General features: G+C 66.0%; 1 protein-coding gene across 1 annotated transcript in view; it reads right to left on the reverse strand.

Annotated features, from left to right (window-relative positions):
- Positions 1-4,467: 4,467 nt before the first annotated feature.
- The window catches only part of PFAS (phosphoribosylformylglycinamidine synthase), a 29,702-nt gene continuing 15,515 nt past the window's right edge, over positions 4,468-18,654 (reverse strand). The window contains exons 18-29 of the mRNA XM_068406621.1: positions 18,414-18,644; positions 16,925-17,105; positions 16,221-16,304; positions 15,220-15,375; positions 13,552-13,668; positions 12,396-12,544; positions 10,351-10,561; positions 9,225-9,316; positions 8,350-8,464; positions 7,503-7,643; positions 6,699-6,851; positions 4,468-4,799 (exon numbers count right to left, since the gene is read on the reverse strand). Of these exons, the coding sequence (XP_068262722.1) occupies positions 4,468-4,799; positions 6,699-6,851; positions 7,503-7,643; positions 8,350-8,464; positions 9,225-9,316; positions 10,351-10,561; positions 12,396-12,544; positions 13,552-13,668; positions 15,220-15,375; positions 16,221-16,304; positions 16,925-17,105; positions 18,414-18,644 (1,962 nt within the window). The remainder of the gene's footprint in view (positions 4,800-6,698; positions 6,852-7,502; positions 7,644-8,349; positions 8,465-9,224; positions 9,317-10,350; positions 10,562-12,395; positions 12,545-13,551; positions 13,669-15,219; positions 15,376-16,220; positions 16,305-16,924; positions 17,106-18,413; positions 18,645-18,654) is intronic.

Consider the following 18,654-nt stretch of genomic DNA (forward strand, 5'->3'; position numbering starts at 1 on the left):
GGTTGAACTGGGCCAAACTGGGTCGAAACATGCCGATCTGAGCTGAACCAGGTCAAACTTGGTCAAACTGGGCCAAACTGGGCCAAACTGGGCCAAACTGGGCCAAGACCAAACCAGGCTCAACCCCGTCAAGCCCATCCATGGCTGAAGCGAGCAAAGCCCGAACTGGGTTGAACTGGGCCAAGTCCTTACTGGGAGCTGGCCTGAACTGGGCCAAGCCCAATCAAAGCCGAAATGGGCCAAAGCCGAACTGGTTGGAACGGTGCTGAACTGGGCTAAACCCAACTGGGCTGAACTGGGCTAAATGGAGCTGAACTAGGCCAAGATCAATCGGGGCTGAACCAGGCAAAGCCCAAACTGGACCGAACGGAGCTGAACGGGGCCAAGGCCAAACTGGGCCAAATGGGATCAGACAGGACCAAGTCCCAAACCAGGCTGAACTAGGCTAAACCCTAACTGGGCTGAACTGGGCTAAGTGGGGCCAAACCAGTTAAAGTCGTAATTGGGCCAAATCAGACCAAGTCCAATCTGGAGTGAACTGGGACAAACCCTACTTGGGCTGAACTGGGCCAAGCCCAAACTGGGCCAAAAGTGGCCAAACTGGCCCAAGCCCAAATTGGACTGAACTAGGCCAAGCCCAAACCGAGCTGAAACGGGCCAAATGGGTTTAAACCAGTTAAAGTCCAATCTGGGCTGAACTGGGGCAAAGGGGCCTGAACAGGGCCAAGACCAAACCGGGCTGAACCGGGCCAAATTGGGCTGAGCCGGGCCAATCCCAGACTGGGCTGAAATGGGCCAAATGGGTCCAAACCAGTTAAAGTCCCAACTGGGCTGAATGGGGCCAAACCCTAACCAGGATGAACTGGGCCAAATGGGTCACAGGTTGAACTGGGACAAAGGAGTCTGAACTGGGCCAAGACCAAACGGGGTTGAACTGGGACAAATTGGGCTGAACTGGGCCAAACCCAGACCAGGATGAACCGAGAGAAAGGGTTCCGAATTGAGCCAAGCCTAAACTGGACTGAATGGGGCCAAGTGTAAACAGAGCTAAACCAGGCAAAACCCAGACCAGGCTGAAGGGGGACAAAGGGGTCCAAACCGGGCCAAGCCCCTGCTGGGCTGAACCGGAGTGAATTGGGCTGAGCCAGGACAAACCTAAACTGGGCTGAACCGGGCCAAATGGGTCCAAAGCAATTAAAGTCCAAACTGGGATAAAGTGGGCCAAAGGGGTCTGAACAGGGCCAAGCCCAAACTGGGCTGAACTGGGCGAAACTGGGCTGAGCCAGGCCAAGCCTAAACCAGGCTGAATGAGGCCAAATGGATTCAAATCAGTTAAAGTCTCAACCGGGCTGAACCGGGCCAAGCCCAGACTGGGCTGAGCAGGGCCAAACGGGTCCAAAACAGTTAAAATTCCAACCGGGCTGAGCTGGGCCAAATTGGGCTGAGCCGGACCAAATGGGTCCGAAGCAGTTAAAGTCCATACTGGGCTGTACTGGGCCAAATTGGTCTGAGCCTGGCCAAGCCCAAACCAGGCTGAAACGGGCCAAATGGGTCCAAACCAGTTCAAGTCCCAACTGGGCTGAACTGGTCCAAACCCAAACCGGGCTGAGCCGGGCTGAAGCAGTCTGAACCGGGCCAAACTGGGCCCAATTGGGCTGAGCCGGGCCAAGCCAAACCCAGGCTGAACCAGGCCAAAGGGATCCAAACCAGTTAAAGTCCCAACCGGGCTGAACCGGGCCAAACCCAAACTGGGCTGAAGGAGCCCAGTTGGGCTGAACTGGTCCAAACCGGGCTGAGCCGGGCCAAGCCCCGAGCGGGCTGAGCCGGGCCGTAAGGGGTCCGAAGCGGGCCAAGGCCCCCCCCCCCCCCCCGTTACCTTCCTGTCGCTGTGGGGGTCGGCGGCGCTGCTCATGGTGGGGCCGGGCCGGGCCGGGCCGGGGCGGGCGGGTCTGGGCCAGGGGCGACCCGCGGGGACCCTTTATGGGCCGGGGCGGCCCCGCCCCCGGGTGGGGGGTGGAGGGGCACTGGGAGCACTGGGAGGGGCTCGGGGGGGACTGGGGGCACTGGGAGGGGGGGCTCAGGGGGGACTGGGGGCACTGGGGACACTGGGAGGGGGGCTCGGGGGGGACTGGGGGCACTGGGAGGGGCTCGGGAGGGACTGGGAGCACTGGGGGCACTGGGAGGGGGGGTCGGGGGGGACTGGGGGGGACTGGGAGCACTGGGAGCACGGGGAGGGGAGCTCTGGGGGCACTGGGGGCACTGGGGGGGTCTGGGGGAGTGGGAGCACTGGGGGCACTGGGAGCACTACAGGGGTACTGGGGGGACTGGGGGGGTTACTGGAAGCACTGGGGGTAGTGGGGACTACTGGGGACACTGGGAGCACTGGGCACAGTGGGTGCTCTGAGAGCGGTGGGAGCACGAGGGGGGAACTGGGAGCACTGGGAGCACTGGGATGGAACACTGGAAGCACTGGGGGGCACTGGGACAACTAGGGGGCACTAGGGGAAACTGGGGGAAATTGGGAGCAGTGGGACGGAACACTGGAAGCACTGGGACAACTGGGGAGCACTGGGGGAACTGAGGGGCGCTGGGAGCACTGGGAGCACGGGGGGACACTGGGAGCACTGGGACAAGTGGGGGAGGCACTGGGGGAAACTGGTGGGTACTGGGAGCAGTGGGACAAGTGGATGGCACTGGGGGAAACTGGGAGCATTCAGAGGGTACACTGGGAGCACTGGGGGGGCACTGGGAGCACTGGGGGGCACTGGGAGAATTGGAGGGAACTGGAAGCACTGGGGGGAACTGGGGGAGGCACTGGGGGAAACCGGAGAGTACTGGGAGCACTGGGACAAGTGGGGGAGGCACTGGGGGAAACTGGGGCACTTGAAGGGAACATTGGAAGCACTTGGGGGAACTGGGAGCACTGGGGGGGCACTGGGAGAACTGGAGGGAACTGGGAGCACTGGGGGGAACTGGGAGCACTGGAGGAAACTGGGGGAGGCACTGGGGGAAACTGGGGGGTACTGGGAGCACTGGGACAACTGGGGGGTACTGGGAGCACTGGGACGGAACACTGGAGGCACTGGGGGGCACTGGGGCAACTGGGGGGCACTGGGCGAAACTGGGGGAGCACTGGAGTGGTACTGGGAGCACTGGGGGAGGGTGGACTCACTCTGGACGCCCGTGTCCGCCCCTCCCCCCTCCCCGGCGGCCCCTTTGATCCCGCACGTGTCCGGCACCCGCCGGGGCGGGGGGGGGAGGGGCGGCGCGTGGGAACCCGGAGGCCGGGATTCTCCCACGGGGGGGGGGAGGGGCGGCTGACACCTCCCCCCACCCCCCACCTGGGGACCTTTTGGGCTGCCCCTCCCCCACCCCCCGGACGTTGGGGTCCCCCTGGGGGGGGGGGGGGGGGGGCCCAATGGCCGGAGGTGGCGGGTGGGGGGAGGGGCAGGAGCGTGGTGTCCCCGTGCGCGCACGTGACCAACCCCCTCCCCTCCCCCCCCCCAACGCCTCCGGGTGCTGCCCCTCCCCCCCCCAGGTCTCTGGGTGCTGCCCCTCCCCCCCTCCAGGTGCCCCCCAATAACTCCTCGCCCCTCCCCCACGTGGTGCCCCCCATTTTATTGGAGGCCCCGCCCCCCCTCCGTGGCCTCTGTGGGGCAGGGTGTGGGGCAGGGGGGTGTGGGTCAGGGGTTGTGGGGCAGAGTGGTGTGGGGCAGGGTGGTGTGGGGCAGGGGGTGTGGGGCAGGGTGTGGGGCAGCGGGGTGTGGGGCACAGCAGTGTGGGGCAGAGCTGTGGGGCAGAGCGGTGTGGGGCAGGCAGTGTGGGGCAGAGGTGTGTGGGGCACGGTGTGGGGCACGGGATGTGTGGGGCAGGGTGTGGGGCAGGATGTGGGGCAGAGCAGTGTGGGGCAGGGGGTGTGGGGCAGAGGTGTGGAGCAGGGTGTGGGGCAGAGTGGTGTGGGGCAGGGGGTGTGGGGCAGGGTGTGGGGCAGCGGGGTGTGGGGCAGGATGTGGGGCAGAGCAGTGTGGGGCAGGGGGTGTGGGGCAGGGTGTGGGGCAGCAGGGTGTGGGGCAGAGCTGTGGGGCAGAGCGGTGTGGGGCAGGCGGTGTGGGGCTGGGGGGTGTGGGGCAGAGGTGTGTGGGGCAGGGTGTGGGGCACGGGATGTGTGGGGCAGGGTGTGGGGCAGGGTGTGGGGCAGAGGTGTGGGGCAGAGGGTGTGGGGCTGGGGGGTGTGGGGCAGAGGGTGTGGGGCAGAGGTGTGGGGCAGGATGTGGGGCAGGGGGGTGTTGGGCAGGATGCGGGGCAGGGCGATGTGTGGGGTAGGGGGGTGAGGTGTGGGGCAGGATATGGGGCAGGGCGATGTGTGGGGCAGGCCGTGGGGCAGGGGGGCAATGTGTGGGGCAGGGGCAGAGGGTGTGGGGCAGGATGTGGGGCAGGGGGGTGAGGTGTGGGGCAGCTCCGTGGGGCTCAGCTCTCGCCGTGGGGCCAGCGCAGGCACCACTCGCAGGCGTTGCGGAACATGCGCAGCCAGGGGGCGCTGCCGCCGCTCGCCGTGGGGCTGCCCCACTGCGGGGGCCACCAGGGCCACTGCCAGGGGCGCACCCCGCGCTCGGGGTGCGGCATCACCGCCAGGTGGCGCCCGCAGGGGGAGCTCAGCGCCGCAGCGCCCCCTGGCGACCCGTTGGGGTTCTGCGGGTACTCGCTCGTCGGGCGCCCCCTGTCGTCCACGTACCGCAACGGCACCAGCCCCGCCCCCAGCGCCGCCTCCAGCCCCCCCGGGGCCGCGAAGTGGAACCGTCCTGGGGAGGGGGGGGCGCCCCCTGTCGGTGGGAAGCCTAACGGGCTCCCAGTGCTCCCAGTGCCACCCGGTGCTCCCCCAGTAGCCCCCAGTGACCCCCAGTGCTCCCAGTGCCCCTAGTGCTCCTACTGCTCCCAGTGTGCCCAGTGCACCCCCAGTGTCCCTCAGTGCTCCCAGTGCCCCCCCGTGCCCCCCGGTGCTCCCCCAGTACCCCCCAGTGCCTCCCAGTGCCTCCCAGTGCACCCAGTACCCACCAATGCTCCCACTCCCTCCCAGTGCTCCCCCAGTGCCCCCCCCAGTGTCCCCAGTGCTCCCAGTGCTCCCCCAGTGTCCCCCAGTGCTCCCCCCAGTACCCTCCCAGTATCCCCAGTCCTCCCAGTGCTCCCAGTGCTCCCAGCCCCGCCCCCAGCGCCGCCACCAGCCCCGCGGGGGCGCGAAGTGGAACCGCCCTGGGGGGGGAGGGGCGCCCCCTCTCGGTGGGGAGCAGCACCAAAGCTCCCAGTGCACTCCCACTATCCCCCAGTGCTCCCCCAGTGGCGCCCAGTGCTCTCCCAGTGCGCCCAGTGCTCTCCCAGTGCTCCCAGTGCCTGTAGTGCCCCTACTGCTCCCAGTGTCCCCAGTGTACTCCCAGTATCCCCAGAGCTCCCAGTGCCCCCCCCAGTGCTCCCAGTGTCCCCCAGTGACGCCCCCAGTACCCTCATAGTGACCCCCAGTATCCCCAGTGTGCCCAGTGCCCCCCCAGTGCCTCCTAGTGGTCCCAGTGCCTCCAGTGTCCCCCAGTGCCTCCCAGTGCTCCCAGTGCCCCCCAGTGCTCCCCGGTGCTCCCCCAGTACCCCCCCAGTGCCTCCCAGTGCCCCCCAGTGTGCCCAGTGCTCCCAGCGACCCCCAGTGCTCCCAGTGCCCCCAGTGCCCCTACTGCTCCCAGTGCTCCCCCAGTGCCCCCCAGTGTGCCCAGTGCTCCCAGCGACCCCCAGTGCTCCCAGTGCCCCCAGTGCCCCTACTGCTCCCAGTGCTCCCCCAGTGCCCCCAGTGGTTCCAGTGCTCCCAGCCCTCCCAGTGCTCCCAGTGCCCCCAGTGCCCCTACTGCTCCCAGTGCTCCCCCAGTGCCCCCAGTGGTTCCAGTGCTCCCAGCCCTCCCAGTATTCCCAGTGCTCCCACTACTCCCAGTACAACCAGTACTCACAGTACTCCCAGTATCCCCACTCCTCCCACTCCCCCACTCCCTCCAGTGCTCCCAGTATTCCCACTCCCCCCACTCCTCCCACTCCTTCCAGTCCTCCCAGTATCCCCAGTCCTCCCAATGCTCCCAGTGCTCCCAGTGCTCCCAGTACTCCCAGTATCCCCACTCCTCCCAGCCCTCCCAGTCCTCACAGTACCCTCATTCCTCCCAGTCCTCCCAGTATTCCCAGTGCTCCCACTCCTCCCAGTCCTCCCAGCATCCCCAGTCCTCCCAGCACTCCCAGTGCTCCCAGCACTCCCAGTATCCCCACTCCTCCCAGTCCCCCCAGTATCCCCGGTATCCCCAGTCCTCCCAGTGCTCCCAGTAATCCCAGCATCTCCACTCCTCCCACTCCTTCCAGTCTTCCCAATATCCCCAGTATTCCCAGTCCTCCCAGTATTCCCAGTGCTCCCAGTTCTCCTAGTGCTCCCAGTACTCCCAGCGCTCCCAGTGCTCCCAGTACTCCCAGTATCCCCACTCCTCCTAGTATCCCCACCCCCCCCCCCAGCACTCCCAGTCCTCCCAGTGTTCCCAGTACCCCCAGTATCCCCACTCCCCCCATCACCCCCACTCCCCCCACCCCCCCAGCGCTCCCAGTACTCCCACTCCCCCCAGTGCTCCCAGTATCCCCACCCCCCCCGCCCCCCCCACCCCTCCCAGTACCCCCAGTGCCCCCAGTACCTTCCCCGTGCGCCACCCACACGCCCAGCAGCGCCCCCTGGAGGCCGCGCAGCATCAGGGCGGGCCCCGGCCCCACCCCCACGGTCACGAACCGCGACTCGAAGCGTCCGGACACGTTGGGGCAGAGGGTGACGGCGGGGGGGGCGCCCCCCTCTGGGGACACGGGTCACTGCGGGGACCCTGGGGACACCCCAGGGACCCCACCCACCCATGGGTGCCCCCCCAAGGTACCCCACCCCCCCAGGGACACCATCCCCCCAGGGACACTCCTAGTGACACCCACCCCCCCCTGCACCCACAGTGTCACCCCCCCCCCCAGGGACACCCCTGGGGACACCCACACGCCCCCCCAAAGGGACCCCACCCCACCCTGGGGACCCCCCTCCCAAGGGACACCCCCCACCACCCCCCTCCCCCCCACCCAGGGGACACTCGCAGGGTCCCTCCCTCCCCAGGACTCCCACCCCCCCCCGCCCCCCCACAGCGACATTCACCCCCCACCCATGGGTGCCCCCCCCTCTCCCACCATGGGACACCCCCTCCCAAGGGACCACATCCCCCCATGGGTCACCCCACCATGGGACACCCCCCCCCACCCCCAACATGGGAATCCCCCTCCCCACCCACGGGTGCCCCCCCCCACCCATAGGTGCCCTCCCCCTCTATGAGACCCTCCCCACCCATGGGACCCCCACCACCACCCCCCATGGGTGCCTTCCCCACCCATATGTGCCCTCCCCTCCCTCCATGAGACCCCCCCCCCATAGGACACACCCCCCCCACCCATGGGTGCCCCCCACCCACCTTGGGGCACCCCCACCCAGCCGAGCAGGGCCAGCAGCTGGCACCCGTTGCAGACGCCGAGGCTGAAGGTGTCGGGGCGGCGGCGGAACCGCTCCAGGGCGTCCCGGGCGCGGGGGTGGAACCGCACGGCGGCCGCCCACCCTGGGGGGGGACCCCAAAAGTGGGTGCACCCCCACCCCCAGCACCCCCAGCACCCACACCCCCAGCACCTCCAGCACCCACACACCCAGCACCCCAAATCAGGGGCCCCCCAAAAATGGGAACCCCCCCACCCAGCACCCATAGCACCCAGCACCCCCAAATCCAGGGGCACCCCAAAAATGGGGACCCCCACCCCCCCCTAGCACCCACACCCCTAGCACCCAGCACCCCAAATCCAGGGGCACCCCGAAAATGGGGACCCCGACACCCAGCACCCCCAAACTAGGGATCCCCCCACCCAGCACCCCGACACCCCCAGCACCCCAAACCCTGCACCCTAAATGAGGGGCAACCCCAAACTGGGGAATCCCCCACCCAGCACCCCAAAACCAGGGGCACCCTGACCCATGGACACCCCAAAACCTGGGACACCTTAAAACCAGGAGCACCCTAACCCAGGGCACCCTGAAACAGGGACACCCCAAACCCAGGGGCACCCCAAATCCAGGTGCACCCTGATCCATGGACACCCCAATGTCGGGGGCACCCTAAAACCAGGGGCACCCTAACCCAGGACACCCCAAACCCAGGGGCACCCCAAACCCAGGTGCACCTTGACCCAGGGACACCCCAACGTCGGGGGCACCCTAAACCCAGGGGCACCCTGACCCAGGGCACCCCGACCCAGGGCACCCCGAGGTCTCACCCTTGGCGGAGCCCAGGACGTCGGCGTAGCTGAAGCCCCCAACGCAGACGAGGCCCCGGAAGCCATCGAGGGTGGCGGCACCCGAGCAAAGGTCCTCGGTGGTCACGTCCCACACCTGGGGGGGACACCCCGACCCTCGGGTCACCCCCAGACCCCGCGGCACCCATCCCGGGCACCTGGGTCACCTCCTGGGCCACCAACCCCCTGGGGCCACCAACCCCGGACACCTGGGTCACCCCTGGGGCCACCAACCCCTGGGTCACCCCTGGGCCACCCAACCTGGACACCTGGGTCACCTCTGAGGCCACCAACCCCTGGGTCACCCCTGGGCCACCCAACCCCTGGACACCTGGGTCACCCCTTGGGGCCACCCAACCCCTGGACACCTGGGTCACCCCTCGGGGCCACCTAACCCCTGGACATGTGGGTCACCCCTGAGGCCACCCAACCTCTGTGTCACCCACCCCTGGACATCTGGGTCACCCCTGGGGCCACCAACCCCTGGGGCCACCAACCCCTGGACATCTGGGTCACCCCTTGGGGCCACCCAACCCCTGGACACCTGGGTCACCCCTGAAGCCACCCAACCCCTGGGCCACCCACCCCTGGACATCCGGGTCATCCCCCTGGGGCCACCAACCCTTGGTTCCCACCCTGGGCCACCAACCCGGGACACCTGGGTCACCCCTTGGGGCCACCCAACCCCTGGACACGTGGGTCACCCCTGAGGCCACCCAACCCCTGTGTCATCCACCCCTGGACATCTGGGTCCCACCTTGGGGCCACCCAACCTGGACACCTGGGTCCCACCATGGGACCACCCACCCCCGACACCTGGGTCCCCCTGGGCCACGAGGGGGGTGGGGGTCCCTCACCTGGAAGCCGGCCATGACGAAGGCGGCCGCCATTTCCCGGTCCCCGTTGCTGCCCTCCTCCCGCAGGATGGCCACCCGCGGCCCCGGCAGCTCTGGGGACACCAGCGTCACCCACCTTGGCCCCTGGACCACTGCAGACCCACCCAGAGCCCCATGGGGCCCCCAGAGCCCCATGACGTCCACGGTCCCTCAGACCCCCCTGGATCTCCAGACATCCATGTCCCTCAAGACCTCCATGATCTCCATGACCTCCATCACCCCTCAGACCTCCACGACCCCCAAGACCCCCATGATCCCTCAGACCTCCATGACCCCCAAGACCCCCACAGCTCTCCAGACCTCCATGTCCCCCAAGACCCCCATGATCCCTCAGACCTCCATGACCCCCAAGACCCCCACAGCTCTCCAGACCTCCATGTCCCCCAAGACCCCCATGATCCCTCAGACCTCCATGACCTCCATGACCTCCATGATACCTCAGACCCCCACAGCCCTCCAGACCCCCATGTCCCCCAAGACCCCCATGATCTCCAAGACCCCATCACCCCTCAGACCTCCATGACCTCCAAGACCCCCATGTCTCCCCAGACCTCCATGACCTCCAAGACCTCCATGATCCCTCAGAGCCCCACAGCTCTCCAGACCCCCATGATCCCTCAGACCCCCATGACCTCCCACCCCCCATGTCCCCCAAGACCCCCATGATCCCTCAGACCTCCAAGACCCGAAGACCCCCATGATCCCTCAGACCCCCACAGCTCTCCAGATCCCCATGACCTACCATATCTTCTTGGACCCCCATGACCCCCATGATTCCCCAGACCCCTATGACCTCCCACACCTCCATGTCCCCCCAGACCGCCATGATCATCCAGACCTCCATCACCCCCAAGACCCCCATGATCCCTCAGACCTCCATGACCCCCAAGACCTCCATGATCCCTCAGACCTCCATCACCCCCCAAGACCCCCATGATCCCTCTAGACCCCAAGGCTCTCCAGACCCCCATGGCCTCCAGACCCCCATGTCCTCCCCAGGCCCCCATGACCACTCAGACCTCCATGACCTCCCAGACCTCCATGACCGCACCCCCCCCACCATGACCTTCTCCCCCACACCCCTCACCCATATGCCGGAGCAGTGGAGGCTCTTCCAAGGGGTCAAAGGTGAGGGTGAAGGTGGGTCCCCAGCGCCGGTGCAGCCCGGCCTCCTCCTGGGCCACGCACTCCACGGCCGCCTGCTCCCGCTCCAGCCGGAAGCTGGTCTCCTCCCAGATGGCCCGCAGGTCCCCCACGGGCTCAGCCACCACGGTGGCGCCTGCCACCACCACCTCGACCTGCCATGGGGACATGGGGATGATGAGGGACACACAGAGATGGCCACCACCACCTGAACCTGCCATGGGGACATGGGGATGGTGAGGGACATGGCCACCACCATGGCCACCACCACCTCAACCTGCCATGGAGACATGGGGATGGTGAGGAACATGGCCACCACCATCTGAACCTGCCATGGGGACACAGAGATGTTGAAGGACATGGCCACCACCATGGCCACCACCACCTGATCCTGCCATGGGGACACAGAGATGTTGAAGGACATGGCCACCACCATGGCCACCACCACCTGATCCTGCCATGGGGACATGGGGATGGTGAGGAACATGGCTGCCATCATGGCCACCACCACGTGAGCCTGCCATGGGGACATGGGGATGGGTCAGGGACACGCAGAGATGGCCACCACCACCTGATCCTGCCATGGAGACATGGGGATGGTGAGGGACACGGCCACCACCATGGCCACCACCATGGCCACCACCACCTCGTCCTGCCATGGGGACATGGGGATGGTGAGGGACATGGTCACCACCATGGCCACCACCACCTGATCCTGCCATGGGGACATGGGGATGGTGAGGGACATGGCCACCACCATGGCCACCACCACCTGAACCTGCCATGGGGACATGGGGATGGTGAGGGACATGGCCACCACCATGGCCACCACCACCTGAACCTGCCATGGGGACATGGGGATGGTGAGGGACATGGTCACCACCATGGCCACCACCACCTGATCCTGCCATGGGGACATGGGGATGGTGAGGAACATGGCTGCCATCATGGCCACCACCACGTGAGCCTGCCATGGGGACATGCGGATGGGTCAGGGACACGCAGAGATGGCCACCACCACCTGATCCTGCCATGGAGACATGGGGATGGTGAGGGACACGGCCACCACCATGGCCACCACCATGGCCACCACCACCTCGTCCTGCCATGGGGACATGGGGATGGTGAGGGACATGGTCACCACCATGGCCACCACCACCTGATCCTGCCATGGGGACATGGGGATGGTGAGGGACATGGCCACCACCATGGCCACCACCACCTGAACCTGCCATGGGGACATGGGGATGGTGAGGGACATGGCCACCACCATGGCCACCACCACCTGAACCTGCCATGGGGACATGGGGATGGTGAGGGACATGGTCACCACCATGGCCACCACCACCTGATCCTGCCATGGGGACTTGGGGACAGTCAGGGACGTGGGGACATGGCCACCACCATGGGAACACAGCCCTGGGGACATACCCATGGCCATGTGCTGTCCCACCATGGCACCATGGGGACACAGCCCTGGGGACATACCCATGGCCATCTGCTGTCCCACCATGACACCATGGGCACACAGCCATGGGGACACAGCCATGGCCACCTCTTGTCCCACCATAGTACCACAGGAACACAGCCATGGGGACACGGCCATGGCCATCTCCTGTCCCACCATGACACCATGGGGACACAGTCACAGGGACATACCCATGGCCATCTCCTGTCCCACCATGACACCATGGGGACACAGCCATGGGGACATGGCCATGGCCACCTCTTGTCCCACCATAGTACCACAGGAACACAGCCATGGGGACATGGCCATGGCCATCTCCTGTCCCACCATGACACCATGGGGACACAGCCATGGGGACACGGCCATGGCCATCTCCTGTCCCACCATGACACCAGGGGTACATGGCCATGGCCACCTCCTGTCCCACCATGACCCCATGGGGACACATCTGCAGGTCCACACCTTCAGTCCCCTCCCATGCCCTCAGGACCATCTCCCCTGCCACCCCCGTGTCCCCTCACCATGGCATCGGGCCCATAGGGGCCGCTGTGGCCGATGGGGACACAGCGCACGCCGGCCTCCTGGTAGCGGCGACAGACGTCCACGCTGGTGGCCACCGGCACCTCCAGCACCAGCCCGGGCTCCTCCGCGAAGAGCACGGCCAGCGCTGAGGGGACGAGGGACGCGGAGGGGGAAGAGAGTGACACGGGACGTCAGACGTGGAGATGTGGGACGTGGGGACGTGGGGACATGGGGACATGGGGACATGGGGATGGGGATGTGGGGATGTGGGGATGTGGAGACATGGGGACATGGAGATATGGGACATGGGACATGGGGATGGGGACATGAGAACATGGGGACATGGGGACATGGGAATGTGGGGATGTGGGGACATGGGACATAGGAGACCTGGCGACATGAAGTCATGGGGACATGAGAACATGGACCATGGGACAATGGGGACATGAAGACATGGGATAATGGGGACATGGGGACATGAGGACATGGGGACATGGAGGTATCTGCGAATGGAGGATGTGGGGACATGGGACATGGGGACATGAGGACATGGGGACATGGACATATGGGACATGGCGACATGAGGACATGACGACATGGGGACATGGAGATATGGGATAATGGGGACATGGGAACGGAGGATGTGGGGACATGGGACATAGGAGACCTGGGGACATGGAGTCATGGGGACATGAGAACATGGGGATGGGCAATCTGGGGATGTGGGGACATGGGACATAGAGAACATGAGGACATGGGGACAGGGGGACATGGGACTTGGGGACATGGGGGACAAGGGGGATGTGGGGACATGAGCCATTGGGACACAGGGACACGGTGATACAGGGACTTGGGGACACGGCACGTGAGGACATGTGGACAAGGGGACATGGGGACATGAGGACATGGGGCTGTGGGGACACGGAGGACAGGAGGACATGGGGCACGTGACATGGGGACACGAGAGGTGGGACGTGGAGGTTGAGGTTCTCCAAGGGTTCTGCAAGGGTTCTCCAAGAGGTCCCCCAAGATGGGAAGGTCCCGAGTGGGGTTCCCCAGGGTGGGGTGTCCCTGGGGTGTCCCCGGGGTGTCCCCAGGATGTCTCCGGGGTGTCCCCGGGGCGGAGGGAGGTGACAGTGACTCACGGGAGGCGCCGGGGGGGGACGGTGGCGATGTCCAGGCGGAGGCCACAGTTGCCGGCGAAGGCCATCTCCAGGGCGCAGCCCAGCAGCCCCCCATCGCTCACGTCGTGGCCCGCGCTCAGCGCCCGCTCTGGGGGCAGCAGCACCCCAGGTCACCCCGCGTCACCCTCCGTCACCCCATGTCACCCCGTGCCACCCTCCATCATCCCATGTCACCCTGCATCACTTTCCATCACCCTGTGTCACCCCATCACCCCGTGTCACCCCCCGTCACCCTGTGTCACCCCACGTCACCTTGTGTCACTCCACGTCACTCCGTGTCACCCTCCATCACCCTGTGTCACCCCATGTCACCCTCTGTCACCGTCACCCCACATCACTCTGTATCACCCCGCGTCACCCCGCACCACCCTCTGTCACCCCGCGTCACCCCACGTCACCCTTCATCCTCCCATGTCACCCCGCATCACTTTCCATCACCTCGTGTCACCCCCGTCACCGCGTGTCACCTCCCATCACCCTCTGTCACCCTGTGTCACCTGTCACCGTGTCACTCCACATCACCCATGTCACCCTGTGTCAGCCCGTCACCCCACATCACTCCGCATCACCCCATGTCACCCCATGTCACCTCGCGTCACCCCGCATCACTTTCCATCACCCCGTGTCACCCCGTCACTCCCGCGTCACCCCCATCACCCTCCGTCACCCCACGTCACCCCACATCACTCTGCATCACCCCATGTCACCCCGTGTCACCCATCATCCTCTTGTCACCCCGCGTCACCCTGTGTCACCCTCCATCATCCCATGTCACCCCACATCACTTTCCATCACCCCGTGTCACCCCCGTCACCCTCCATCACCGTGTCACCCCACGTCACCCTGTGTCACTCCACGTCACTCCGTGTCACCCTCCGTCATCCCGTGTCACCCCGTGTCACCCTCTGTCACCCCACGTCACCCCACATCACTCTGTATCACCCCGCGTCACCTCGCACCACCGTCACCCCGCATCACCCCGTGTCACCCTCCATCATCCCGTGTCACCCCGCATCACTTTCCATCACCTCGTGTCACCCCCCGTCACCGCATGTCACCTCCCATCACCGTCTGTCACCCCGTGTCACCCCCCGTCACCCTCTGTCACCGTGTCACTCCACATCACCCATGTCACCCTGTGTCACCCCACGTCACTCCATGTCACCTGTCACCCCGCATCACCCCACGTCACCCCGTCACTCCCTATCGTCCCATGTCACCTGTGTCACCCCCATCACCTGTGTCACCCATCACCTGTGTCACCCCGCATCACCCTCTGTCACCCTGCGTCACCCCATGCCACCCTGTCACCCCGCGTCACCTTCCATCACCCCGTGTCACCCCACATCACTCCATGTCACCCCACGTCACCCTGTGTCACTCCACATCACCCATGTCACCCTCTGTCAGCCCGTGTCACCCCACATCACTTTCCATCACCCTGTCACCCCATCACCCCGTGTCACCCTCTGTCACCCCCGTGTCACCCCACGTCACCCTCCAACACCCTCTGTCACCTTGTGTCACCCCGTCATCCTGTCACCCCATGTCATCCATGTCACCCCGTGTCACCCTCATCCCCCCCCATACACCCCAAATCCTCCCCCTACAGCCCAATCCCCCCCCCCCCAGCACCCACCTTCCAGCAGGCGCTGGGTGACGCCGAAGGCGCCCGCCAGGCTCTCGGGGTGCTCCAGGTCGGGACACGCGTCGCCCAGTTGGGAGAAGACCTGGGCCAGGGCGCTGCCCCCCAGCCGGTGCTGCCCCGGGCTCAGCTGCACCCACAGCAGCGCCCCTGGGGGGACCCAACACCCATGGGCGACCCCAAAGGCACCCCAACCCCCCCCAGGGGGCACAGCACCCCCAGGGCACCCCACAACCCCTATGGGGTGGCCCTGGGTCCCTGAGGGCACCCGACAACCCCTATAGGGTGGTCCTGGGTCCCTGAGGGCACCCCAAAACCCCCCAGGATCACACCACACCCAAGGGCACCCCACAACCCCTATGGGGTGGTCCTGGCACCCTGAGGGCACCCCAACCCCCCCCAGGAGTCACAGCACCCCAAAATGTTCCCAGGGTGTCACCACCCCCCCCAAAGTTACCCCAAATCCCTTCTGGGGACCCTAAAAATCTATAGAAGGTGTCAAACCCCCCGCCAGCACCCCAAAAGGCACCCAGGGGGCCCACCCCAGCCCAGGGCACCCCAAAACCTCTATGGGGTGGTCCTGGCACCCTGAGGGCACCCCAAAACCCCCCAGGACTCACAGCACCCCAAAGGCACCCCACAACCCCTATGAGGTGGTCCTTGAGGGCACCCCAAAATTCCCCCAGGGTTCACAGCACCCCAAGGGCACCCCACAACCCCTATGGGGTGGCCCTGGCACCCTGTGGGCACCCCAAAACTCCCCCAGGGTTCACAGCACTCCAAGGGCACCCCACAACCCCTGTGGGGTGGCCCTGGCACCTTGAGGGCACCCCAAAACCTCACAGGGTTCCCAGCACCCCAAGGACACCCCCCAACCCCTATGGGGTGGTCCTGGCACCCTGAGGGCACCCCAAAACCCCCCAGGGCACCCCACAACCCCTATGGGGTGGCCCTGGCACCCTGAGGGCACCCAATCCCTCTCTGGGGTCACTGACCTTTACCATCAGGACACTTGAGGTCGGGGGTGACGGTGGCCGTGATGTCGGGGCACACGGCGTAGGCCGAGACCACCAGGGTGCCTGGGGAGGGGGCAAGAGGTCATGGGGGGTCACCAAGGGGTTGGGGGTCATAAGGGGTCACAGTGGGGCACCCATGGCCAGGGGTGGTGGCACTCATGGGTCACAGTGCCATGGTGGTGGCGTCCGTGACGCATCATGGCGGTGGTGGCACCCACAAGCCGTCATCGTGGTGGTGGCACCCATGGGGCCATCCCACTGCTGTGGCACCCATGATCCATCACCATGGTGGTGGCACCCATGGGTCCTGGTGCTGTGGCACCCCTGAGCCATCATCATGGTGGTGGTACCCACAACCCGTCATCATGGTGGTGGCACCCATGGGTCCTGGTGCTGTGCCACTCCTGAGCCATCATCATGGTGGTGGCCCCCATGGGTCCATCCCACCGCTGTGGCACCCCGACCCATCATCATGGTGGTGGCACCCATGGGTCCACCCCACTGTGGCATCCACAGCTCACCATCATGGTGGTGGCCCCCATGGCTCCACCCCACCGCTGTGGCACCCATGCCCTACCCTCCTGGTGGTGACACCTCGGGGTTCCTCCACCACGGTGGTGGCCATCGCACCCCTACCCCACACCAGCAGCACCCACCGCTCCCCCCCCGGCCGCGGGACTCACCGGGTGCCAGGACGGTGTCGGTGCCCACGCGGGCGGCCATGCTGAGCGAGTCCTTGCCCCCGTCGATGGCCACCCCCAGGTGGTGCAGGAGGGCCACCAGCCCCTCGCAGGCCGTCACCAGCGCCCCACCCTCGGCCCCCGTCTTGGCCCCCCACATCCAGTTCCCCGAGCACTTCACGTCCTGGGGACACCGAGGGGACAACGATGGGGACACCAGGGGGACACCAGGGGGACAGAGATGGGGACACCAGGGGGACAGAGAAGGTGGGGACACCAGGGGGACAGAGATGGGGACACCAGGGGGACAGAGAAGGTGGGGACACCAGGGGGACAGAGAAGGTGGGGACACCAGGGGAACAACAATGGGGACAGCAGGGGGACAAAGATGGGGACACCAGGGGGACAGAGAAGATGGGGACACAGGGACATGGAGGACACCAAGGCAGGGACACGGGGATGTGGAGGATGGGGAGCCACCAGGACCAGGGAGGGGGGGACATGGGGACACCAAAGGGGACATTAAAGGACACAGGACAGTGGAGGAGGGGAGAAGTCAAAGCCACCCCATGTCCCACCCCCCTCCTGCCACCCTCGACTCCCCAAGTTGTCCCCTGGTAGCCCCCAACCTCCTCGTCACCTCCCACCCCATGTCTAGTGGCAGTCTCAGTGGCCACCACATGGCCATGACGTGGTGGCCGTGGCCGTGCCATGGCCCCTCCTGACCATGACGTGGCCCTGGTGACACCAGCTTGGCCCCCACGGCAGTGACATGGTCCTGGTGGCTCCCCATGGCCATGACGTGACCTTGCCACGGCCCCTGGAGTCATAGCACAGCTCTGGTGGGACGATGACGTGGTCCCTGTGGCCGTGGCATGGACGCTGTGGCCTCATGTCCCATTGCTGTGTCATGGCCATGCCATGGGTGCTCTTGGCCATGCCATGGTGTGACCACATCATGGTGGTCCCCTATGGACATGCCATGGTCATGCCATGGTCCCCTTTGCCCACGCCATGGTCATGCCTTGGTGGTCCCCTATGGCCATGCCATGGTGTGAACCATCATGGTGGTCCCCTTCGGCCATGCCATGGTCCTCCATGGCCACACCTTGGCCCCACCATAGTCACCCATGGCCATGCCATGCTCCTCTATGGCCATGCCATGGTGTGACCACATCATGGTGGTCCCCTTTGGCCATGCCATGGTCATGCCATAGTCCCCTATGGCCATGCCATGGTCCTCCATGGCCATGCCTTGGCTCCTCCATAGTCACCCGTGGCCATGCCATAGTCATGCCATGGTGGTGGCATGTCCCCCACGCCATTACCATCCCGTAGCCACGCCATGACCATGTCACTGCTCCCGTAGCCACGCCACGGCCTTGCTGTGGTGGTGGCATGTCTCCCATGCCATGACCATCCCATAGCCACGTCACCGCTCCCGTAGCCACCTCAGGTGGACCTGGCGCGGTGGTGGTGGCGCCGTACTCACGCGGAGGTCCGTGATGCGGGCGAAGACGAGGTTGGTGAGGGCCTCAGTGAGGGCCAGGCGGGCACCAGCGGCCGGGTCCAGCAGGCCCTTGATTGGCTGCTCGCCCAGCGCGGTGGCCGCCCCCACCGTGTCGAAGTGGGACAGGGCCACCACGGCCACGTCGGCCAGCGGCGTGTGCAGGGGCCCCACGCACTGCTGCTGGGCCACCAGCCCTGTCACCGAGCGGTCCACCTGCCCCGGG

Source organism: Nyctibius grandis, chromosome 8, assembly GCF_013368605.1.
Source record: "Nyctibius grandis isolate bNycGra1 chromosome 8, bNycGra1.pri, whole genome shotgun sequence".
Classification (NCBI taxonomy): domain Eukaryota; kingdom Metazoa; phylum Chordata; class Aves; order Nyctibiiformes; family Nyctibiidae; genus Nyctibius; species Nyctibius grandis.